The sequence below is a fragment of the Lemur catta genome, chromosome 10 (genome assembly GCF_020740605.2).
Source record: "Lemur catta isolate mLemCat1 chromosome 10, mLemCat1.pri, whole genome shotgun sequence".
NCBI lineage: Eukaryota > Metazoa > Chordata > Mammalia > Primates > Lemuridae > Lemur > Lemur catta.
In genome coordinates, this window is record NC_059137.1 from 15,071,374 (window position 1) to 15,096,196 (window position 24,823).

Genomic DNA, 24,823 nt, shown 5'->3' on the forward strand with positions numbered 1-24,823 from the left:
AGACAAGTGGCCAGCAGTGGCCCTCTCCTTTGATGTGCCCAGGGAGGAGGCAGAGGAAGCCAGTGGCAGCCCCAAACTCTCAGACAGGGGAACTCTAACTGTGCTTCCCGAAAGTATGTGACATGGTTCTTTTTCTCTGACTCGCTTTCTTGCTTTTTCTCACTCTAAAAAATGACTGGACACTCCTGAAGCCTTCAGTCACCATCCAGGGGATTTTTTTTGCCACAAAGGGTAATTCCTGCCCCATCCCTGCTGTGACTCAGCTGTGACGTTGAACCACACAAGCCAGAGTGAAGATAAAGTCATCAGAGAGTCCTGCTCACCAGAGAGGGAGGCCCAGGCCAGGACCCACCTCTCCTGTCATCACAGACTCCACGGGGCTGGTTCCCTGCCCTGGAAGAGCTCAGACGGGCCCTCTGGCCAGCCTGGGACCCTGGGATGGCCTCCAGCTCAGCCGGCAGCCCCCATCCAGCCCCTGATGAGAATGAGTTTCCCTTTGGGTGTCCCCCCACCGTCTGCCAGGACCCGACAGAGCCCAGAGCTCTCTGCTGCACAGCTTGTCTCTCTGAGAACCTGAGGTGAGGGGACAGAGGAGCAAAGGGTGGACGGGAAGACAGTGCGAGAAGCGGCGGGGAGTGGTGCTTGATGGGAGGCCAGGGTGAGGAAAGCAGGTGACTTTGGGCAAGTGACTTCACCTCTCTGGACCTCAGTTTCCACACCTTTCCTCACTTTCCCTGACACTGCCCCTCTGTCTGTTGGTGGAAGGAGAAGTAGCCACAGAAAGATGTCAACTCTCACAGCACAAGGCCAGCCTCTGCCAAGGAAGAGCCTCTAGGCCCAGCTAGGCTATTTACTTACTGTGTGGCCTGGTGCAAGCTGCTGATGTCTGAAGCCACAGCTTTCTTATCTATAAAGCTATTTTCTGCCTCACAGAATTGTCAATAGATTGGCCCAACCAATAATAATCAAAAAATTTCATATGATAACAAATATAAACCCCTTGGTAGATGCCAAACTGTTATGCAAATATATCTCCTTCCACAATATTGCCCATCGCCTCATACTATTTGCTGGGAATCGTTTTAAAGGGGACAAAGCTAGATATATATTAATAGATACGGACAAAATATATATGTATGTATTTATTTATATTTAAGATGTTAATAACCCAGAAAGGTATGACATCAATACTATTATTAGCATCCCTCTTTGAGCAGCTATTATGCACCTTCTGTGTGGTGAGTAATCTCAAAACAGCCTGGAGAGGTGGCTACTATTAATAATATCCTATTAGAGAGATTAGATAAGCTTGCCCCAGGCCAGGTTTCCTGGCAAATATGCCCTTAAACTGCCCCACATGTTGACCTTTTGTTTGGGGTTTTACAGCTTAAGAAGGTGGGAAAACTGAATCAGGCAAGTGGGAAGGTCAAATGTGGTGACAAAGAGGGGCTGTGAGAAGAGGGAGGAAAGGTCGTGGCAGTGGAGAGCTGTCAGGGGGTGGGGGAGCAAAGCTTGGCTGGTTTTACCATCAAGCTGCTGTTTGGGGCTCTTCTCAGGCTTTGGTGGCAGGTCTCCTTGCCTCCCTCCATTCTTCCAAAACCTGGCAAAGGAGAGGGGAGGAAGGCGGCTAGAGGTCGGAGGGGCCTGAGGCCTGAAGAGCTTCTGCCCAGCCCCGCTCCAGACTCACCCCACCTTGGCAGATCTACGTGCCCCCTGGGTCCTCATTTCCCTCACCTGTAAAATGGGCTGGGTCAGTAGCTCTCACTGTGGGTCAGAAGCACTTGGGAGCTTTGTGAAAACACAGGTGCCCACGTGTCACCCCAGTCAAAATCTGACACCCTCTCCTGATTAAGAACCTCCAGGCTAGATTTCTCTGAGGCCACTTCTTGTTCTAATAGGCCATGATCATCTGTCAGTACTAAAAATAAGAGACAAAAACCAAATAGAGGACGCTGAGAAGAGCAAACATAGTTACACGTCCACAGTCCCTTGCCTAAACCCTGGGGGTCAGATGTGTTTGGAAATTCAGACTTTTTTTAGAAAAGCAAATCATTGGATTATGTAATTCTTCTGGCAGAGAGTGGGGTAGTACCCCATGATCAGTCTCATTAAGGTTTCTACAATGAAACATACAAATATTCACACTAAGTGGGGCAAGTAAGGGCTATAATAGCTTCTGGTCAGTTCAGGCCAGGTCTGGCTACCCAGGAAACTCTCTGAAAACTTCAGGAAAAACACGGGATGCTCAGCGCATTTTGAGGTTTGGGAATGGTGGCTCCGGGATGATGGACCTGCGTGATCATTGATGTCAGTTGCCACACTGGGTGAGGTCTGGGCTTCCGGAGCTGTCAGGAGAGTAGATGGTGCCAGGGCATCGTAGTGCCTCACTCAGGGATCTGTTCACGTTTCCCCAGGAATGGTGAAGATCAGATCTGTCCCAAATGCAGAGGAGACGACCTCCACCCTGTAAGCCCAGGAAGCCTTCTGACTCAGGAGAAGGTAAGTTGGCATATCCAGGAAAGAGAATTTGTCCATTTTCTTGACTTTTCTAGGTTGAGGCCAAGTAGACAGCTGCCCACTTGGCCTCTGGCAGGCACTTCCCTTCTTGAGTCAGGACTGAATTTGCTTTATAAGTGATGAGGAGACTGATGTTCATAGTGGTGAAACATCTTGCCCAATGCCACCTGGCTGGTCTGCGATAGAGTTAGGGTAACAGCAGTCTAGACCACGTGTCCGCAAACTACAGCTCTTGGGCCAGATCTGACTCACGACCTGTTTTTGTACAGCCTGTGAGTTAAGAATGGTTTTTGTGTTTTTAAATGGTTGAAAAAAAAATCAAAGAATGATAGACAGGGACACATGAAAATTACATCCAGTGCAAACCTCTGTGTCTATAAATAAAGTTTTATTGGTACACAGCCATGCCCACTCATTTACGTGTTATCTGTGGTTGTTTTCTCCCTACAACAGTGGAGTTGAATACTTGCAACAGAGACCAAAGCCTAAAATATTTACTATCTGGCCCTTTACAGAAAACGTTCACCAACTCCTGATCTAGATAGTTCCTTCTGCCCTCAGGCAGAAAGAGGCCATTACCTGCTCACCTCTGGGCTCTGCCAAGCTGTGCTTCTAAGAATAAGAGGCACCTTTGGAAGTAAGAGACATTTTTAGGAGCTACAGTTTAGAACCTCAGCCCTCCCAGGCTAGAAGGACCCTCCTAGTTATCTGTCCCTCCTGGAGGTTCCCACATGACATCCAGAACATGCCCATGCCTACTAGTTCATAACAAAATGATAAAAATGAAGAAAGTTTATATAAATAAGTTTATATAAAGCTACATTCTTTCCATTGTAAAGTCAACCTTTACTCTGAGATTATGTCATTCCTATATGTCTTTATATAAATGAAATGATGTGAGAGTAGGTGATAGTTTTTGGTAAAGCCTTTACTAGGTAAAATAAAAAAGATAGCAATCTCTATGTTAATCTCTCACTTAAAAAAATAATTGTATTGGCCAATGAATCCAAACATGTAGGAACCACTGCTCGAAATCTAACCCTCTTGTTTACACGTGGGCCTTAAGACTCACTGGGGAGTCTCAGTGCTGAAGTTCTCCCATGGCCAGGGTCTCGCTGCTCAGCCCCACCTGCCCCTGCAGTGAGGTGCCTAGCACCTTTCAGCCAAAGCTCTTTACTTACAGCAAACTATGGCCCAGGGATCAGGAGCCTGGTGTCCAGGGATGGTTCTGTGTAGTTTGCTGCATGGCTGGAGGCAATCGCCATGTTGCTCCATCTGTAAAATGAAGAAGTTAAGTTGGCTCTGCAGAGCTTTTAGAATCCATGATGTCCTGACTGTGGTGTCAACGTTGCCAGGGCAGCTCTCCCTCCCACCAGCAGGAACGGTGGCAGGCGAGGCCACACCTTTTCCCTCTTCCACCCTGGTCCTCTCATTCAGAGAGTTTGGGGGAATTTTCTGCCCTACCCAGAGCCGGTTTTAAGGGTTCTCCCATCCCCTTCTCGGCAAGCCCCTCTACCAGCAGGCCCTCAGGGAATAATAATAAACATCAAGTGCATTTTGCTAGAACTTTACACTCTACAACGTGGTACAAGTTAATATGATACACTGATCATGGAGTAACTTCCTGCGCCTCCCTGTTTGGCTGTCTTAGTGGACTGGGTGTGAGACAGGAGCAGACTCAATGCCCTGTGGGCTGCTGTGTCCCACCTGCACAAGGGAGGGGCGGGCAGGATGCTTCCTAAGGCCCTGCCTGCTTGCATGCTCCAGGACTATTGTTTACAACCTGTTTTATTCTTTCCTCCTAACAAAATTAATAGGCATGCATTGTACAAATATTAGATAACATAGATAAGGACATTTTGTTATGTCTTACTCCAGTGGCTTTAATTTTTTCATCTTTATTAAAGTGAAATCAGATGAAAGTAGAAGTGTTCTGATGAAAGGGGACCCCGGAGTACCATCTTCCTAGTTACCCCATTTGTTTCTCCTATCCCAGCCCCTGAGAGACTCTGGGGACTCCTAGGGCCCTGCAGAGCACAGTTTGAAACTTGCTGCCTTGAACCAAATGAAGGGACTCTAATGGTGGAATTACAGGCACCCTAACAGGCTGTGGGTTGGGAGTGGGTGCTGCTCTGTCTGGGGGCAAAGGCCTTTTGAACACAGGCAGATCCAAGAAGCGTCAGCCCCGTCCCTGCTGGCTGCCCCAGCATATGCAGCCATCACCACAGCCCAGTGGAAAGCTGGGGGAGGTGAGTCAGTGGTGTCATCACCTGCACAAAGCCATGGAGGGGAAGGACCAGGGGCTCCTCTGGCTCCTGCCCCCGATGGGAACTTTGGGGGACTTTTGACCAGAGGAAAGCAGCTAGTGGTAAGTCACCACTTTGCATACACAGTGATTCTTATATTTATGTGTCTGGAGCACCCCAGGAAAGGGAGGAATGGCAGAGGGCTGGACACCTGCTGAGCTAAGCCCAAAAGCACCCATCCCTGCAAACACTCTCTCTGCCATCTGCTTATCAGTTTGTCCTCATCCTCTGACTTCATTAGATTAATATCTCGCTAAGAAGTGCCCAGAGCACAGACCTAATGTAAAAGGCAGGTATTAAAGGATGAATACTGACCTAGTTAGAGATGTGGTTCTTGCCTGGAATGATCTTCCTTTGACAGTGAAGTAGGGGACCCAGTGGCAGGAAAATAACATTCAATCCTGTCTGCCAAGTACCCACAAATGGGATTGTTTCTCTCACCCTCTTCCCCCTGAGGCCCATTCAGGAAGGTCAAAGGTAAGCTGGCATCTGATGCCAGTAGCTCACAATAATGCCCTGGCTTTTTTCACAATTAGAAAATGGCAGGAGTCTAAGATATCCAGCCTGGGTCCCACTCTGTACTGGAGTCCCGCCATGTGGCTCTATGTCCTTCCAATGACAGAAGGCCCATGATTCCGTAAAACAAGCACCCCACCTTGGGGGGCTATGACTATTGTAGCATTTTCTTCTTTAGTGGTACTAAGCTGAAGTCTGTCTCTCTTGAGGCCATAAAAGGCAAGTCAGCCTCCTGTCTCCTTAGTCAGTCTTGCCTCTGTGGAAAGACACTGACCACGTCCATCTTGAGTCTGTGCCCAGGCTCCGTGCATTTGGAGTAAATGTGCTTCCACTCCTCTGTGTCTCTTGAAGCATGATACCTGGAAATGAACCCCAAACTCTTACACTTCTGAACTTGACAGTTATTCTGTAATCTCACCAATCCCATGACATCCTGTGTGGTGGGTGGTGGTGATATCCCTATTTTACTGATAGGTATACAAGGTCTGTCTGGAAAGTATCTAGCCATTGGTAATATAACAAGAATGGATACATGGCTGGCTACTTTCTGGACAGTATATCAGATAGGCTCCGTGAGGAGGTGTCCCTGGCTCAAAATCAATGTAGCAAGCGGGAGGCAAAGCCAGGCTCCAACTCTTGCCTCTTAGGCTGGTGGCTTCTTCTCTGTGCTACCTCCAAATGGGAGATTTCCCCCCGCCAAAATGTTTTATGCATGTTTAAATAACACCATCCGCCTTAAGTGCTAGAATCCACTAAGTGCTATGGAAAAGCGGGAATGGGCAAGACCAGGAGATTCAGGCAGGGGCTTCCTGGAGGAGGTGGCAGTGGACCTGAGCAGAGGTTGACAGAGAGGAAACTGGTCCACTTACACAGGAGGGCAGCAGCTGGCAGGCAGCAGCACATTGACCAAGTTTCCCCTGTCACTGTAGGGTACCAGGCCCTCAGCCATAGCTGAGGCCCAAGCAGAAACAGCCCCCTGGGCATGCAGAATCTCAGCTGGCCTGTGAGCCCAGCCCAGCAGGCGGGCAGTGCCTGGCATGCCCAGATCCTCTTTGTTCCACATGGCGGCTGCACAGAGGCAGCACTCATGCTCCGGACACCCTCTTAACACACATGCTCGGAGTCCCCCAGGTCTCTGAATGGGGAGCCCCTGCCAAGGCCCACTGTGACCCCACCACAAAGGGCCTGGCTGGGTAGCCGGGTTGGCCGGGAACACCACACACCCAGAGACTTCTTGGACCCAGACAGAAGAGCGAGTGTTCCCTCAGGGCTGGCAATCTGTTTTCTGTGTTTCTGTTTCCTCCTCAGCGGAAATTCCACTGTGAATTTTATTTTTAGCAATTTGCAAGCAGCAAGGCCACTCACACAAGGGCCACTTGTGGCACCAGACATACACCAGGGTTGGCCCAGGACAGATCCCCTGTTCTTCCTCTGCAACTGGAGCCTGATTCCTTCTCCTTCCCCTTGGTCCCCGGCCTTCAGGTGAGGCCACCCTTTGGTCAAGGCAGGGACTCTGTGGTGGGGAGGAAGGAGCCTGGGCTCAACCTTGCCTTGCCCCACCACCTCCCACAAGTCCCTGACCACCCCTGAGCTTCGGCTGCCCTACCTACGCGCATGCATGAGGGACGCAGAACCTGAAAGCCCTGACCTCTGCCTCATGGCTGTGAGGATCCAAAGGGATGGTGCCTGCACAAGTGCCGGGAAAGCAGCAGGCCCTTGCACAGCTCGTAACTATGGCAGAGAAGACCCAGATTTGCTCAGCTCCTTGGCTTGCAAGCTCAGCGTGACCCTAAACAGGCCACTCACTTGGTTTCTGTGTCAGTATTAAGGTGAAGCTGATCCAGCCCCACCTGCCTCGAAGGATTGTTGCAAAGATCCTATGAGAAAACATTCAAAAATGCTTTGGTCCTGTATAAGAGAAGATGTTTTAGGGACTTAAACATTTAGGGATGCTTCTTACCTCCTTGAGGAAATCTAATGGGAAAATGGAGTTTTATAGAATTAGTTATTAAGAGTTTGAGATGTGAGAATGAAATGAGATGCATGTATGTGACAACCACTGGGGCTTGGGGGAGAGGTCCCAATGGGCAGTGCTTAATCCACAGGAATAATAGCACTAATGGAAATACCACTACTAATGGCTAACATTTGCTGAACACCGTGTTAGGCAGAATAGTGTCCCCCAGAGATGTTCATAACTGAATCCCCAGAACCTGTAACTGTGTCACCTCACATGGCGATGTTTGTGTGCTAGGGCTGCCGTAACAAAGTACACAGACCAGGCCGGGTGTGATGGCAGGTGCCTGTAGTCCCAGCTACTGGGGAAGCCGAGGCAGGAGGATCCCTTTAGTCCAGGAGTTTGAGGTTGCTGTGAGCTGTGATGATGCCGCCGCACTGTAGCCCAGGCGACAGAGCAAGACCTCTCTCAAAAAATAAAATAAAAAAAATTACACAGACGGGATGGTGTAAACAATAGAAATTTATTTCTTTGCAGTTCTGGAGACTAGAATTCCAAGACAAGGTATTGGCAGGGGTGGTTTCTTCTAAGGCTTCTCTCCTTGGTTTGTGTTAATAGATGGCCATCTTCTCCCCATGTCTTCACATGGTCCTTCATGTCCAAATTTCCTCCTCTTATAAGGACACCAGTCACATTGGATTAGGGCTCACCCCTAATGACTTCAATTTTAACTTAATTAGCTCTTTAAAGATCCTGTCTCTACATTCTGAGATCCTAGAGGTGAGGACTTCAATATATGTATTTGGGTGGAGGGATACTGGGCCCATAACAATGGCAAAAGAGACTCTGCAGATATAATTAAATTAGGGAAACTGAGAAGGGGAGATTACCCTGGATTATCTGCATGGGTGCTCATAAGAGGGAGACAGGAGAGTCAGAGAGATCAGAAGATGTCCCACTGCTGGCTCTGAAGATGGAGGAAGGGGCCACAAGCCAAGGATAGCAGGCAGCCGCCAGAAGCTGGAAAAACCAAGGGAACAAATTCTCCCCTAGGGCCTCTTAGAGGAACGCAGTCCTGCTGACTTTTTGCTGTTGGACTTCTGACCTCCAGAACTGTCGATAATAAAGTTGTGTTGTTGTGTTCTTCTAAGCCATTAAGTCTGTGATATTTTGTTATAGCAGCAATAGGTAATAATATCAGAACTTATTGGATTATCTCATTTAATCCTAACAAAAACTCTATAAGGAAGGGCACCCTTATTATCCTCACAGAAAGCTGCAACGTGGAGAGGTTAATAACTCTCCCAGGGCCATACGGCTAGTACGTGAAGTGACAGAAATGGGCTCTGAGCCCCAATAGGCCGGCTCCAGAGCCCACACCCTGAACCCCCATATATCTGAGGAATGAGTGACTGATGACAGGGTTTAGGGCAGCCTGGCTGACCACCGAGGCCTCTGAAGGCCTCTCCAGTCACCTGCCCCCTCCTCCAGCAGCCATTCAAGGTCGTTGTTCACACCTGCACATGCCTCATAGAAGGATAACCTGTACATCCACACAGCATTCTACCCGCTGCCATGGGCTTTCACTGCTCACACAGCACCAGGAAGGCTTAGCTGCCCAAGAGCACACCCCCTCCACCTGCGGGGTGACTCTGAGCTTGGTCATTTTCACTTTATATCCCCTATGACTCTCACTTCAAGTTTCCACCCTTAGAACCACAGAGGATTTAAATCATGGACTTTTGGGGAGTTGCAGGGCCTGAGAGGTTACCCTCCAAGTCCATTTGCCCAGAAGCTGGGTCCACGCCTGGTATCAGGCCCTCCATCATTCCCGCAAGTCGAAAGCTACCTATTGGGAGACACTTTGTCGCTGCAGCACGGTCTCCCTGCCAGGGCCACCCTCTGCCTGCCCTCCATAAAACATCTGTTTTCTATTCTTTGTTGGGAACAAATTGTCCCTGAAGCCCTGGGCAGTGGGGCGAGGGGGATGGCTCTTTGCTGAGCTGTGTTCTGTGTCCCAAACCAACTGTACTCATTAAGCCCGCAGCTCTCTGCTTATTTTACTTTTAAAGAATAATAACTAGTATGGCTTTGTATTTGCTCAACCCAAAAGACCTCTCTCCCTTTCCTTTCATTCTAATCTCCTTTCACATGGCCTTTAAAGGATAGATTATTCTTTAAAAAGAAAAAAAAACAAAGCTGTTATAAAATGAAGATATTATTTACATGCAGTAAAATTCACCCGTGTTAAGTGTATAGTCTGGTGAGTGTACATCATCGTGTGCCCACTAAAGTCAAGCATTTCTGCTGCAGATAAAGCTACTTTGTGTCCCTTGCACTGTCCCTCTCACCCACAGCCCCAGGCAACCACTGATCTACTTTCTGTCACTACAGTTTTGCCTTTTCCAGAATCTCATAAGAATGGAATCAAGTAGTATATCGTCTTTTGTGTTTGACTTGTTTCATTTAGCGTAATGTTTTTCAGGTTCATCCATGTTATTGTTTATATTAGTATTTAATTCCATTTGATTGCTGAGTAGTGTTCTATAGTATGGATATACCAAAAATTGTTTATCCATACACCAGTTGGTGACGTTTCGGTTGCTTCCAGTTTGAGCTATCATGAGTAAAGCTGCTACGAACATTCACATACACATTTTTGTAAGGACATATGTTTTACTTTCTCTTGGGTAAATTCCTAAGAGTGGAATGTATGGATTGTATGGTAACTTTGTAAGTATGGTTTATAAGTAAGTTATTTTATAAATATGGTTTAACTTTATAAGATACTTCTATAGATTTTTCCAAAGTGTCTGCACCATTTTGCTTTCCCATCAGCAACATAAGAGAATTCTCACTGCTCCACATCCTCCCCAAAACTCGGTATTGTCGCTCTTTTTAATTTTAGCCATTCTAGTGAGTAGTTAGTGATATTTCATTGTGGCTAGTGGCATTTACATTTCTCTGATGACCTGTGAGGTTGAGCATCTTGTTGTCATTCACAGATCTCCTTTTGTGAAGTATCTTTTAAGTAGTTTGCTCATTTTTATTAGTTTTTTTATCTTTTTATTATTGGATTGTAAGAGTTCTTTATAGATTCTGGATACCAGCCGTTTTGCAGATACAGTCAAGCATCACATAACAGTGTTTCAGTCAACAATGGACTGAATATATGAGGTGGCCCCATAAGCTTATAATACCATATTTTTGCGATACCTTTTCTGTGTTTAGATAAACAAATACTTACCATTGTGCTACAATCGTCTACAGTATTCAGGACAATAACATGCTGTACAGGTTTGTATCCTAGGAGCAGTAGGCTATACCATATAATAGCCTAGGTGTAGAGTAGGCTATCCAGGGATGGGGGACCTGTAGCCTTCTGATTTCAAGATTGTTCTTTTTTAAGCACCAAAGGAGGCAAGAGAAGCTTCATCTTTCTCTGTTGCACCCCTTTTAATAAAAGGATTTGTTCTGTAAAATTTGGATTCAGTCAAAAGGCTGCACTTAAGGACCTAGAAGGCCACATGTACCTAGAAGGTACTACCATCTAGGTTTGTGTAAGTATACTCTATCATGTTCACACAATGATGAAGTCGTCTAATGGTGCTTTTCTCAGAACATATCCTTGTTGTTAAGTGACACGTGACTGTATATGTTTTGAAAAAAATTTCTCCCATCTCCCCCGACCATGGGCTTATTCTTGATAAGAGAGTGATGCAGTGTGGGAGGAGTACTGGGGCTGCGCTCTCCCTAGCCCTGCCTCCTTGGGCAAATCCCTTCCCCTCTGTGAGCCTCAGTTTCTTCATCAGTAAAATTGGGGGGGGAAACCCCTGCCCCATCTTCCCCACAGTGTTGTAATGAGCCCAAGGAAGAATTATGACAGCATTATGACAGAATTATGAAGAATTATGAGAGCACTTGGCAAACCCTTCAGACCTAAATAGGTTGACCGTAATGTCAAGTTGCCATTACTGCTAAGATCCTCCTGTGTCCCTGGCTTCGGGCTGTATGTCACCTGGAAGGGAAAGCCGGGCAGGGCAGGCACACTTCAGTCAAGGACAGATGGCCAGGGAGGGATGCAGATGGGCATTGTGAGAAGGGGAGTCCTAGTGGACTTCAGGAGGAGGGAAGCGCTCACTCATGCAGCCAGCATGCTCTGAGTGTCTCTTCAGTGCCGGCACCACCCTCAGCACTGAGACACAGCCATGACCCTCACAGAGCCCTCAGACCAGCAGGGGCAACCAATGAGTGAACAATGATAACAGAGAATGTATTATGGAGAATGGAGAAAGAGCAGCGCTGCCCAGGATCACAGCAGGGGTCCTGGTCCTGTTTCGAAGGAAGGTCATGGAAGGGCTGAGGCTCAAAGGGTGGAAAGGAGTCAGCCAGGCAGAAGGAACAGCATGTGCAAAGTCATGTGGCCCAGTCCAGCTCCTGCCCTGGTGGATCCTGGTGCATTGCAGAGAGCCTTAGGGGTGGCCACAGGGATCCCCATAACATCCAGTGACATGGTTATTATTTCCAGGTTCACCCTGAGATGGATGAGACTGGAGTTGGGTGCCCCTTTGCAGGTGTTGGCTGCTCCTTCAAGGTAAATATCTGTGTGTAAGAAAGATCTGTCCATTACAGCTCCAGGCCTCTGGGCCTCCCCACTCCAGCCCCGCCAGGATTTTCCCATAACATCAAGTGACTCCTCTAGACATTGCTCATACTAATAACTTTCCCAAGCAATAATTCGCACTATTACATCATCACAGTATTCAGGGAAGTTCTTCTTAACACCTCACCTAAGCATTGGTGTAACATCACTAACGTGACCGCCCCCCCCCCATGCCTCTCTCCATGGTCCTGAGCAATCGTTTTGCTCAAGGGCAGGGCAGGCTCATTGCTCTTGAGACTGAGATGCCCGTGGCTCATCCTGGGCATGGCTGATGTCAGGGTCCTCCTCCTGAATACCTCCCAGTGTACAGAAAGACACTTCCCCTTTGCTGGGTGAATAGATGTCCAGTGCTTGGTAACCTTTAATGGCAGGGCTGTCCACTCCTCCCTGGCCCTCCTTCCACCTCTGTTTTCACTGAGCAGTCCCACTCTCTTGGCAGGGAAGCCCACAGTCCATGCAGGAGCATGAGGTCACCTCTCAGGCCTCCCACCTAAACCTGCTGCTGGGGTTCATGAAACAGTGGAAGGCCCAGCTGGGCTCTGGCCTAGGGTTCGGGCCCATGGCCCTGGAGCAGAACCTGTCAGACCTGCAGCTGCAGGCAGCTGTGGAGGTGACAGGGGACCTGGAGGTGGACTGCTACCGGGCACCCTGCTCTGAGAGTCAGGAGGAGCTGGCCCTGCAGCACTTCATGAAGGAGAAACTCCTGGCCGAGCTGGAAGGAAAGCTGCGCGTGTTTGAAAACATTGTCGCCGTCCTCAACAAGGAGGTAGAGGCCTCCCACATGGCCCTGGCTGCCTCCATCCACCAGAGCCAGCTGGACCGCGAGCGCATCCTGAGCTTGGAACAGAGGGTGAGTGCGGGAAGCAGTTTTGCCTTCAAGGCTGGCTCAGGGAGCCCCATCCTGTCTCCAGAGCAGTGGAAAAGCCTTCCTCCTAATCATTCATCCTGCTCAGAGCAGCCCCTCCCCCATCAAAATGTATCTCCCCTGTGTCCCAGGACCTTCCGGGAAGAGTACTGAGTCAGAAGCTATAATCAAGGTCAGACACCCCCAACCAGTGCTTCAGTTCCTTTGCTTGAACTTCTCCTGTGATAGGACACCCCCTCACTGGGCAGCTCATTCTGTTGTGAGACATTTTTCACTGTTAGCAAATTCTTCCTTAGGCTAAGCTAAAACCAGCCTCTCTCTGTCTTCTCTGCTTTGTTCCTGGCCCTGCCCCTTGGGGACCATAAAACAAATCTGCCTTCTAGTCCCTGTGGCAGCCCTTTAGAGAGGGATAGTCAGTGATTATATCCTACCCGAGCTTTCCTTCTTTAGGCTAAAAGCCTCAGTGCCTTCACCCCTTCATCAGAGCACATTGTTTTATGTTGTCCTCATATGCTCTGGCTCAGTCTCTAAAGGAGTCTATATGCTTGGAGTGTGGTCCCAGACTGACTCCAGATAATCTACTTATCTGAGAATTCTTGGTCCAATGGGACTGTCCCCCCTTTATTCCAGAGCTTATGCCTTTCCTTTTCTTTTTTAATTTTTTGATACATATTAATAGTATTTTACATATTTATGGTACATGTGATATTTTGTTACATGCATAGAACGTGTATTGATCAAATCCAGGTATTTGAGGTGTCCATCGCTTTGAGTATTTATCATTTCTATGTGTTGGGAACAATTCAAGTCCTCTCTTCTAGTTATTTTGATATATATAATACATTGTTGTTAACTGTAGTCACCATATTCTGCTGTCAAGTGATACAACTTATACCTTTTATAATATCTAAATGGATGTTTGTACCTGTTAACCTACGTCTCTTCATCCTCCTTTCCCATCCACCCTCCCTTCCCGGCCTGTAGTATCTATCATTCTACTCTCTATCTTTATGAAATCAACTTTTTTAGCTCCCACATATGAGTGAGAACATGTGATATTTGTCTTTCTGAGCCTGGGTTATTTCACTTTACATAATGACCTCCAGTTCCATCCATGTTGTTGCAAATGACAGGATTTCATTCTTTTTGTGGCTGAATAGTATTCTATTGTGTATGTATACAACATTTTATTTTCTTTTTTGGTTTTTTAAGCATCAGTTTGGTGAAAAACATGCCACATTTTCTTTATCCATTCATGCCTCGATGGACACTTTGGTTGATTCCATATCTTTGCTATTGTGATTAGTGCTACAATAAACATGCAAGTGCAGGTATCCCTTTGATATACCGATTTCTTTTCCTTTGGTTAAATACCCAGTAGTATGATTGCTGGATTTTATGGTAGTTCTAATTTTAGTTTTTGGAGAAATCTCTATACTTTTTTTCATAATGGTTGTATTAATTGACATTCCCACCAGCAAGGTATAAGAGTTCCCTTTTGGCAGGGCATGGTAGCTCACTCATGCCTGTAGTGCCAGTGCTTTGAGAGGCTGAGGCAGGAGGATGGCTGGAGACCAGGAGTTTGAGACCAACTTGGGCAATATGGTATGACCCCATCTCCACAAAAAAATTAAAAAATTAGTAAGGCATAGTGGCACATGCCTGTGGTCCTAGCTACTTGGGAGGCTGAGGCAGGAGGTTCACTGGAATCCAGGAGTTGGAGGCTGCCATGAGCTACGTTCAGTCCACTGCACTCCAGCCTGGTGACAGAGTGAGACTCTGTTTCTTAAAAAAAAAAAAAAAACCAGTTCCCTTTTCTCCACATCCTCGCCAGCACCTGTTATTTTTTGTCTTTTTAATAATAGCCATTCTAACTAGGGTAAGATGATCTAGTTGTGGTTGTGATTTGCATTTCCCTGATGATTGGTGATGTTGAACATTTTTCATATACCTGTTGGCCATTTTTATATCTTCTTTTGAGAATTATCTATTCATGTCCTTTGCCTACTTTTTAATCAGCTTATCTGGTTTTTTATTGTTGAGTTATTTGAGTTCCTTGTATTTTCAGGATATTAGTCCCTTGTCAAATGAATACTTTGCAAATATCTTCTCCCATTCAACAGGTTGTCTCTTCACTCTGTTGATTGTTTCCTTTGCTGTGCAGAAGCTTTTTAGTTTAATACAGTCCCATCTGTCTATTTTTGTTTTAATTGTCTGTTTTTGAGGTCTTAGCCATAAAATCTTTGCCAAGATCAATGTCCTGGAGTGTTTTCCTTATGTTTTCTTCTAGTAGTTTTATACTTTCAGGTCTTATGTTTAAGTCTTTAATTCATCTTGAGTTGATTTTTGTATATGGTGAGAGGTAGGGGTCCAGATTCATTCTTCTGCATATGGATATCCAATTTTCCCAGCACCATTTATTGAAGGTGTTTTTCCCCAGCCCCAGTGTATGTTCTTGGCACCTGCCTCAGCCTCCCAAGTAGCTGGGACTATAGGTGCATGCCACCATGCCCAGCTGATTTGTTTATTTTTTGTAGAGATGAGGTCTTGCTATGTTGCCCAGGGTGGTCTTGAACTCTTGGTCTCAAGCAGTCCTCCTGCCTCAGCCTTCTAAACCACTTGGATTACAGCCATGAGCCACCACACCTGGCCAATGTTGGTGTTTTGATAGGGATTACATTGAACCTGCATATTATTTGGGGCAGTATGATCATTTTAATGATATTAATTCTTCCAATTCATGAGCATGGGATATCTTTCCATTTATTTGTGTCCTCTTCAATTTCTTGCATCAATGTTTTGTTGTTTTCCTTATAGAGGTCTTTCACCTCCTTGGTTAAATTTATTCCTAGGATATTTTTTTATTGCCATTGTAAATGGGATTGCCTTCTTGCTTTCATTTTCAGCTCTTTTATTATTGGTGTATAGAAATGCTACTGATTTTTGCATGTTAATTTTTGTATCCTGCAACTTTACTAAATTTGTTTATCAGCTCTAAGTGTTTTTTGGTGGAGTCTTTTGGCTTTTCCAAATATAAGATCATGTCATCTGCAAAGAGAGACAATTTGACTTCCTCCTTTCCATTTTGGATGCCCTTTATTTCTTTCTCTTGGCTAATTGCAGAGCTTATACTTTTCTTAACGTAGCCAGTCACCATTCTCACGTTGCTTTTTCTGCAGCAGCCTTACATCATCGTCTCACACCAAATTAGGCCTGGATTTCAGGTCCAGCTCCGCCAGTAACTTGCGGTGTAGGTCTGAGCAAGTCACTTTCCCTCTCAGGACCTCAGCTTCCCCCTCAGTAAAATTAAGGGTTATATTTTCTTTAAGCATACTCCCTTCTATTCCTGGCTTCCCTACCTTAGCATACTCGAGAATAAATTTGCATTCTTTCAAATTTCATAGGGGAAACCTACCATTAATGGAAGGTCTAGGCACTGGGTTTGAGTGACTGAGTAAAGCCTTTATTTATGTAACTCTTGCTTCACCAACAAACTTCCTGGCTATACTTTTACATGCCAGGCACTATGCCAGGCATGGACACAAAGATAAAATGAGCATGGGCCCAGCCCTCAGTGAAGACCATCTGGTAGGAAAGGCAGAAAAATCTATCTCACAAAACATAGTACAGACTCTGTGAGAACATAGATGAGAGTGACCAGCCAAGCTAGGGCAGTTGTTGAAGGCTTCCCAGAGGAAAGGATATATGAGCTGGATTCCTAATGGATGAATAGGAGTTGGCCAGTGGAGAAGGAAGGAAAAGGAACTCCAGGCAGGAGGCAGCTCATGCAAATGCAGACAGATGTGCCTGAGTGAGGTGTGGTCAAGGAAAGCATATTTGGGGCAGATCCATCTCCGTATCCTGCCATCCCCACCTTATCCTCAAGCCGGGTTCTGATGTCCCTGGCTGAACGGGCTTCCCTGCAGGTGGTGGAGTTGCAGCAGACGTTGGCCGAGAAAGACCAGGCCCTAGGCAAGCTGGAACAGAGCCTGCGCCTCATGGAGGAGGCATCTTTTGATGGCACCTTCTTGTGGAAGATCACCAACGTCACCAGGCGGTGCCACGAGTCAGCCTGTGGCAGGACCGTCAGCCTCTTCTCCCCAGGTAACACCTCCCAGGAGCACAGAGACCAGCTGGGGGAGGCAGGCCCCACGGGGTCCAGGAAACAGGCAATAAGAACAGTCAACTCTGACAGCCAGGCTGTGTCTAGTTAGGCCAGTGTCCATTCAGGCCACCTACCATAGCCAGGAACTGTGCTGGGACTGTGGGGGTGGTAGGTGAACCACGCTCTGACGGGTGGCTCTCAGCCACATACAACAGTGGCCTGGGTAGGCCATTTTCCCTCCCTGAATATCAGTCATATCCTGCAAATAGGAATGAAAATTGTTATCCACTTCCTGTGGACACGGGATGTGAAAGAAGGTGTGCTGTGAGCCAGAGCTGGTGCAGATGAGAGGGATGCAGATGGTGGTTTTCACAGGCGAACACCTTGGGATCCCGGCCTTCAGATAGCCAGTGGTCTGGAATAAGACAAGTAGGGAACTGAGTAAAACACTTGCGCATTTGTGTGCAATTGCGGGTAGTGCACAGATAAGTGTTGTGTAAATTGGGGCAGTTCTTACTCATTTCTGGGGCCTGAGGCTGGGCACAATGTCTTGCATAAAGTAATTGCTGGTAAATGTTTCTCTTAACTAGTTGATGTCTGTTAATATACCAGTGCATATATTTGTGCATGAAATGAGGCAGCAGAGTTTGCCCTGCACCTCAGAGCAGGGCCGGGGCCTCTTTCCTACAGGAGCAGCGCTCATCCCCCTCTGTCAGGACAGCCCTCTCCATGGGGTGGCTGTGCGCCCCACACGCAGACCTTCTTTCCTCAATTCTTTCCAAAGAGGGAAAAAGCAAGCAGTGCCTCGGGCTTCCTGTTCTACCAAAACATAACAGGCAGAGATGAGTCAGGCTGCCAGCCTGTCCCTCCTCCACCCCTTCCTGCCTGCCCCTGACCCCCGTCCCCACCCAGCCCCTCCCAGAAGGACCGTGTGTCGGAGGGTGACAGCTGCTGGAACCCACACTCAGATGGGGTGGCCCTTTCAGCTGCCCAAGGGGAGAGCCCATGGGTCTCTGTGCTTCTCCACCAGGGATGACTCAGCGCTCAGGGGCCTTTGCAAAGGGCGGCTGGCACAACTGTGAGTCACGGTACATACCCCCAGCCCCCAGGAGAGCCCAACCAGTTGGCCTAGGGCAGCAGAAAGAAACCAGTGTTGAGAGGGAGGAAGCCTGGCCCCTAATCCTGTCTCTGCCCCCAACACACTGAGAGATGGTGACCAGCCACTTCCTTTTACTAGGCTCAGTTTTCAGACTCTAAAATGCAGGTTAGTTAGATCAGGGTTTCTGAAAGTGTGGTCCCCAGGGCCAGCAGCATTGGTGTCCCCAGCAAACTTGTTAGAAATGCAAATCCTCAGGCTCACCCCAGTGCTACTGAGTCAGAAACTTTGAGGGTAGGGCCCAGCAGTCTGTGATTTGGATGGCCAGTTGGCAACCACGGGACTAGATGATCTCCAAGAGCCTGTTCCTCTTTGACACTCTAATCAAGAAGAATGTTGGGCTCTAGCCCTAGTGGTCTGAGTTTTGAGCCACTGACCTGGGGCATGCCTAACCGCCGGGTCCCTGTTCCCTCATCTGCAAAGCCCAGCACTTCCCAGCTGCCTGTGTGTTTCAGCTTTCTATACTGCCAAGTACGGCTATAAGTTGTGCCTGCGGCTGTACCTGAATGGGGACGGAACGGGAAAGAGGACCCACCTGTCGCTCTTCATCGTGATCATGAGAGGGGAGTACGACGCTCTGCTGCCGTGGCCTTTCCGGAACAAGGTTTGGGCAGGGGCTGATGGGGGTGGGGTGGGGGGAGTATGGGAACCTGGGGCCTAGTCCTGGTTCAGGCATGAACTGCCCATGTGGCCTGGGCAAGTCCCCCACCTCTCTACATTGTCAGTTTCCCCTTTTATAAAACAAGAAGCTGACTTCAGATCTAGTAGCCAAAGCTCCCTCCAGCTCCGGGAGTCCAGGAGCTAAAATTTCTGGAACAGAGCACTCCTGAAGGTTCTGTAGAAATAACCTATTTGCATATTTGCATGGTCTGGGGAATACAGAAACTGCCTGGAGGTGCTGTGAGGCTGGCCTGAACTGGCAGGATTTCCAGAAAAAGGGGAAAGAGGCAGATACCAAATACATACCTATTAAAGAGGCCAAAATCCAGAACACTGACAACACCAAATGCTGGGAGGATGTGGAGCAGCAGGAACTCCCATCCATTTCTGGTGGGAATGCACAGTGGTTCAGCCACTTTGAAAGACAGTGTGGCCGTTTCTAACAAAACTAAACATACTCTTACCACACAGTGCAGCAGTCACACTGCTTGCCGTTTACCCAAAGGAGTTGAAAACTACATCCACACAAAAACCTGCACGCAGTTGTTGATGGCAGCTTTCTCCATAATTGCCAAAACTGGGAAGCAACCAAGATGCCCTTCAGTAGGTGCATGTCTGGCACATCCAGACAATGAAATATCATTCAGTGCTAAAAAGAAACGAGCTGTCAAGCCTTGAAAAGACACGGATGAACCTTAGACACATATTATTAAGTGAAAGAAGCCAACTTGAAAAGACTGTATATTGTATGGTTCCAACTACATGACATTCTGGGAAAGGCAAAACTATGGAGAGAGGAAAAAGAATAGTGGTTGCCAAGGCCAAGGGGCAGGGAGGGATGAGTAGGTGGAGCACAGAGGAATTTTAGGGTAATGAAATTACTCTTATGATACTATTAATATAGTGAGGGGTACATGTCATTATACATTTGTCAAAGCCCATAGAATGTGCAGCACCAAGAGCAAACCCTAATGGAAACTATGGACTTTGGGTGATAAAGATGTGTCAGTGTAGGTTCATCCATTTTAACAAAGTACCACCTGGTGGGGATGTTGACAGACGTGCAGGCCAGGGGTATGTGGGAAATCTGTATTTTCTACTCAGTTTTGCTGTGAACCTAAAGCTGCTCTAAAAAATAAAGTCTATTAACAATCTTTAAAGGGGGTTGCTGGGGGAGGCTAGGCAGTCCCTGCAGGTGAACAGCAGCATTGCATGAGGGGGAGGTGCCAAGAATACAGACCTCAGCTGGGGTGGGGAAACAGGTGGGGCGGGGTGAGCGTGTCATGGTGGCCTGGGTGTGAGCCAGTAGTCCCCACCCCGCAGCGGTTCCCAGAGGTGCTGGGGAGATTGTTTTAAATACCAACGACTGGGTCTCAGCCCAGTAAGTGTTAAGGCCTGAGCACCAGGATTTTTAAGCCTCCCCAGGGGATTCTAACATGAAGCCAAGTTTAAGGACTGCTTCAGTAGGTGACAGGGAGACATTTCAGGGTCCTGGTGGGTGTTTCATGGGCACGTGCCAGGGAAGAGAGTTTGTGTCACTTTTAGATGATCAGCTTCTCAGGGTGCCTATATCTGCCCTGTGTAAACCAGAAGCTCCATAAATGTTTAGGGCACTTACCGACAGCCCCTCCTTCGCAGGCCTGCCTGTCCTTGCCCTTTTGCCTTGCCCCAGAAGGTTCCGGCTGTAGCTCATGATCAAAAATTTCCAAGCCAGAGGGAGAGTTAGAGTCCAGCAGCCTTGTCAATGCCTCAGTCCCTCCTTTAGCCCCCAGCAGCCAGTCAAACTTGGCTGAGGTATCAGACTGCCCTCACCAGCAGGAAGAAACATCTGATCCCAGTCATAGCCCAGCCCCTGGAGCCTGCTCGGAATTTCAGGTGCTCCGGCTGCTGGGGTCTGGCCATCCACCAGGGGCAATCCTTACATGGTTTCTTTGACTCCTAATCCGACTGGGCTAAGGGTCAGAGGGGCCCCACAGGCAGCAGGCATGGAGCCCGGCTCTGAGCCCAACATGGGCCTCCCTGCCATGGTGCTGCCGCCTGGGGCCTGATCTCCTGCCTGTCCCTGCCCTGCAGGTCACCTTCATGCTGCTCGACCAGAACAACCGTGAGCACGCCATTGACGCCTTCCGGCCTGATCTGAGCTCAGCGTCCTTCCAGCGGCCCCAGAGTGAAACCAACGTGGCCAGCGGCTGCCCACTTTTCTTCCCCCTCAGCAAGCTGCAGTCACCCAAGCACGCCTACGTGAAGGACGACACCATGTTTCTCAAGTGCATCGTGGAGACCAGTGCTTAGGGTGGGAAGGTCAGCTCCTGAGGGAGCACCAGCTCAGACTGGAGGCTTAGCAAGATGACTATGATGTCCTGCCCCTGGTGCCCAAGACCCCAGGGCACAAGGATGGGCCAGGGCTGGCATGACTTGAGCAGGACTGAGAGGTTGACTGTGGCTGGCCCTCAGCTGAGGATGGCAGGACATTGGGCTGGGCCCACAAAGGAAAGGGTCCAGAAGGAGGTGGGCAGAACTGCTCCCCTCTGCACCAACCACATGACACTGGGAGGCCAAGGAGCCACACTAGCCGTGAACTTTGAGGCAGACTTCAACCAAGATGGGGAGAAAATGGGACCAGGCCTGGAGCTGCAGGACCTGAGCAGAGAAGCCGTTAGGCGGGGAGGCCTTTGCAGGGACCACAGAGAACTGGAAACAGGCTTTCTCTCTTACCGCCCAGGGGCCGAACCAGGACCAGGGGGTGGAAGGGACGGGGTGCCCATGTGAGTCAGTCTGTCCAGGCTTGGACTGAGTTCCCTGTCTCTGGAGGTGAACAAGCAAATCCAGAGGGCTACAATGGAGCATCAAATTGGAGGTTTGGAGAATTTTGTAGTTCCTTCCAGCCAAGAAAGTTGCTAATTCTAGGCCTCCTGGCCCAGGTGAGGCCTAGGGCTGCAGGGGGTTTTGGAAACACTCAGGATCTTCATGCCTTCTGGGTTCCTCACTCACCTTAAGTACCCCCAGGTGGGCTGAGCTGGCCCACAGGGCACCTGCCACCCCAGCCCTGGAAGCTCAGCTTCCCCAACATGCAGGAGCACACACAGCCCTTGCGTCCCGTCCTCCACCAGCCAAACATCCCTTTACTCCATCCAGGTGAAACCAGATCACCGTGAGCTCCTGGGAGCAACCGAAGGAGCACAAAGGAAGAGAGGGGCATAAACTTCCCACTTCCCTGCCTGGAGGCTCCATCTTTGGTACTTTCCAGAATCCCATGTGTCTTCATTAAGCAAAGTATTCACCTCTCTCAGTTGACTGATCAAGGCCTCTGAGCCAGAGAGCAGAGGTTATTCTTTGTATATGTATAAAACCAAAGAAAGAATTTTTTAAATCTCTTAGATTTTTCACAAAGTGCATGGCTGTGGGAGCTGGTCATAGTGAGCCAAGTTTGAAAAGGCCGTTGCTGAGTTCGAGGCGGTGCCGTCAGTTCTGCAGGTGGCAGCAGAGGCCGGCGTGGTGGCAGGAACATCTGCCTTGGCCTGTCTTCTCTGTTCTATAATGGGGAGATGCACCCCAGCCTGCCTCCCGCACTAGGTTCTCCAGCCCTCAAAGGAGATGCCACATGGGAGAGACTGGGGAGAGAGAGGCCCTGGGCACTGCTGCCTCCCTGTCACAGTCTGGTGGTGGCCCATGCTTGTCTTCTCACCTTGGAGGCCTCACCCAATGTTACAGAGACTCTGAGACTTCCTGCTGCTCTCCACGGCAGCCTTCCCGACAGCTTACTCTTCCTCCCTTTGCTGAGGCTGTGATAGTCTTCACTCCGCAAACCTTCAAGGTTTCTTCTGTAAAATGGGCCAGTAGCCCTGCCTGTTGTCTCTAGCCCAGCGTCTGGGAGGATCAAAGGAGGTGAGGGAGGATCGTGGCACGGCGGGCTCAGTAGATCAGACAGCCCAGGTCCAGCCCGGCTGTAACCGTGGCATCCCTCGTGCCTCAGCCTGCTCACCTGAAAACCAGGAGGAGCCCAGCTCACAGGGTTCGCAGGAGGCCCAGCTGCAGGGATGGAGCACCAGCGCTGTGTACGTGCCATGGCGTCTTCTGCGCATGACAGGCTGCAAACACGCCAGGGCTGCTGTTCCTTCTTCCCACTGCTGATAGCGTGTCAGCCACGGAGACTGACCCGCTTCCCTTTGACAGGTGGATGTAACAGGTAAAGGTCTGGCCTAGGAAGTTATGGGGCTTCTGCCTCGGAGCTGGTGTCCTAGCAATGACCTCTCTGTCCCTTCTCACCGAGTGCTGAGCTAAAGGGGGATTCATAGGACAAGCCATCACAAGGGACTGCTGTCCCTCCACAGCTTTAATTGCTTGTTTCTGATGGGAAGAGACACATGCTATCTTCAAACAGTGTGAGAAGCATCCATTCTTTCCACACAGCTTTACTGACACTGTGTGTGCCATCTGCTGTGGTGGACACTGGGGAGAAGGAAGGTAAGATGTTCACCCTGCTCTCAAGAAACTTTTAGTTCTGTGGGGGAAACAGGCCCATAAGTAGATCATCATGACTGAAAGTAGGAGAAGCTCAGAGAAAGCGCAGAACCCCGGATCCTTTGGGTGGGGTAGGGAGGGCTTCATGGCAGAGGTGGCATTTAAATGCAGCCTGGAAATATTTTGAAATGCAGAAGATGAGGGGACAGGGGCGAGTGCAGACTTGGAGACAGGAAGCGGGCTTGCCTGCGGCGGGGTCTGTGTGGCAGGACGGTGGAGGGAAGTGGAAAGGTAGGGTGAGCTGGAGTGTAGATGGCATCAGCTTTGGCACTGCCCTCCCCAGAGCACCTGCTGGGTCACCCTTGGCCTGCTAACAGCAGGATGAGACGATGATTTAAAACGTTGAAAAATTTCTCTTCCAACAAAGCTCTATGTTAAATGCACCAAAGACCTGACATTTCACCTCTCATAGGTGACTTGAGGATGGGGGAGGCAAGACGCGGCAGAGCCCCTGTTTCATTGGGTCCTTACACACCCCCCAGTGTGGCAGGCACCCTTGAATCCCCTTTTACAGATTAGGAAACTAAGACCCGAGAGACCAGGTGCCTGCTCAAAGTTGAGGGGCGGAGGGGAGTTGGCATTAGAAACCACGTCTTTTGTTTCTGGTTACTTTCCTTCCTCTTCAAGCTTCCTTTTGGGTAGAGTCTTCAGCCACAATGAGGTGACATCCTCATGCGAGGCCTTGGGGGTCTGTGGGTCCTTCTGCCCCCAGCCAGAGGCCAGCCCTGCAGGACCAGGGGGGCAGGGCCAGCACGGCCAGCAGCACACAGGCTGCTCACGGAGGCAGCCTCGTTGGTGCCTGCAGGCGATGCGCAGACAGCCCTGGGCAGTGAGGACAACTGACATTTTTGCCTGCAGTTGCTCATGTCTGATTGTAAGAGACACATAATAGAAAAACTGGAAAACTACAAAAGTCACATAATTTTTTTAAATAGCCATAACAAAATGATGATAGCTATCATTTGTTAAGCGCAAACTTTACTTGCAAGTATCACACTTAATATTGATAACAGACCTGAGAGGAAGGTATGGTTTTCCTCACTTTATAGATGAAAGAACAGTCTCAGAGAGGCCAGGCAATTTCCCCAAGGTCTTTACCCACCGTGGTGTCCTCTCCAGGGACTGGGGGACGCTGGGGGAGTCAAATGAGCTGTGCTGTGCCTTCTGGCCAGCTGCCAGACCTTCTTCTCCAGCACCCCTCTCCAGGGAAGATGCCCCCTGCCTGGAGTGCTCCACCCTGGGGGGCCACTTGGGTGGGATTGACACCGGCTACAGGGAGGGGTAGGATGAGGTTGGGGGGCCAATGCTGTGTGGTGACCCTTTGCCAGGAACTGGATCTCAGTTGCCGCCTCGGGATCTGGGATGTGTGTGTGTGTGTGTGTGTGTGTGTATGTTTAAGCAAAGCACATTCATGTGGCACAGACAGGATTTGGGTGACTGTTCCAGAGGGAGCTGGATGGTACAACTGTCTGGCCAGTGGCATTCTTCTCTGTTGAGTCCTTTCCCAAACCCCCACCATCCTAAAGGCATTTTAGGCAAATCTGGGGTGTGCAGTGC

The 24,823-nt window shown here is 48.9% G+C and overlaps 1 protein-coding gene across 1 annotated transcript; it reads left to right on the forward strand.

Moving 5' to 3' along the window:
* The first annotated feature begins 374 nt into the window (after nt 1-374).
* TRAF1 (TNF receptor associated factor 1) lies at nt 375-22,269 on the forward strand. The gene is made up of 7 exons (XM_045563059.1): nt 375-578; nt 2,415-2,499; nt 11,825-11,890; nt 12,399-12,809; nt 16,751-16,928; nt 18,541-18,689; nt 20,819-22,269. Exons 1-7 carry the CDS (start codon nt 439-441, stop codon nt 21,035-21,037), a joined length of 1,248 nt encoding a protein of 415 aa, XP_045419015.1. The 5' UTR covers nt 375-438; the 3' UTR covers nt 21,038-22,269.
* The last annotated feature ends 2,554 nt before the right edge of the window (nt 22,270-24,823 follow it).

Coding starts and splice junctions, on each gene's coding strand:
- TRAF1 (XM_045563059.1), top strand. CDS start 439: ATGGCCTCCAGCTCAGCCGGCAGCCCCCATCCAGCCCCTGATGAGAAT. Junction 579..2,414: donor TGTCTCTCTGAGAACCTGAG/GTGAGGGGACAG, acceptor ACGTTTCCCCAG/GAATGGTGAAGATCAGATCT. Junction 11,891..12,398: donor GTGTTGGCTGCTCCTTCAAG/GTAAATATCTGT, acceptor CTCTCTTGGCAG/GGAAGCCCACAGTCCATGCA.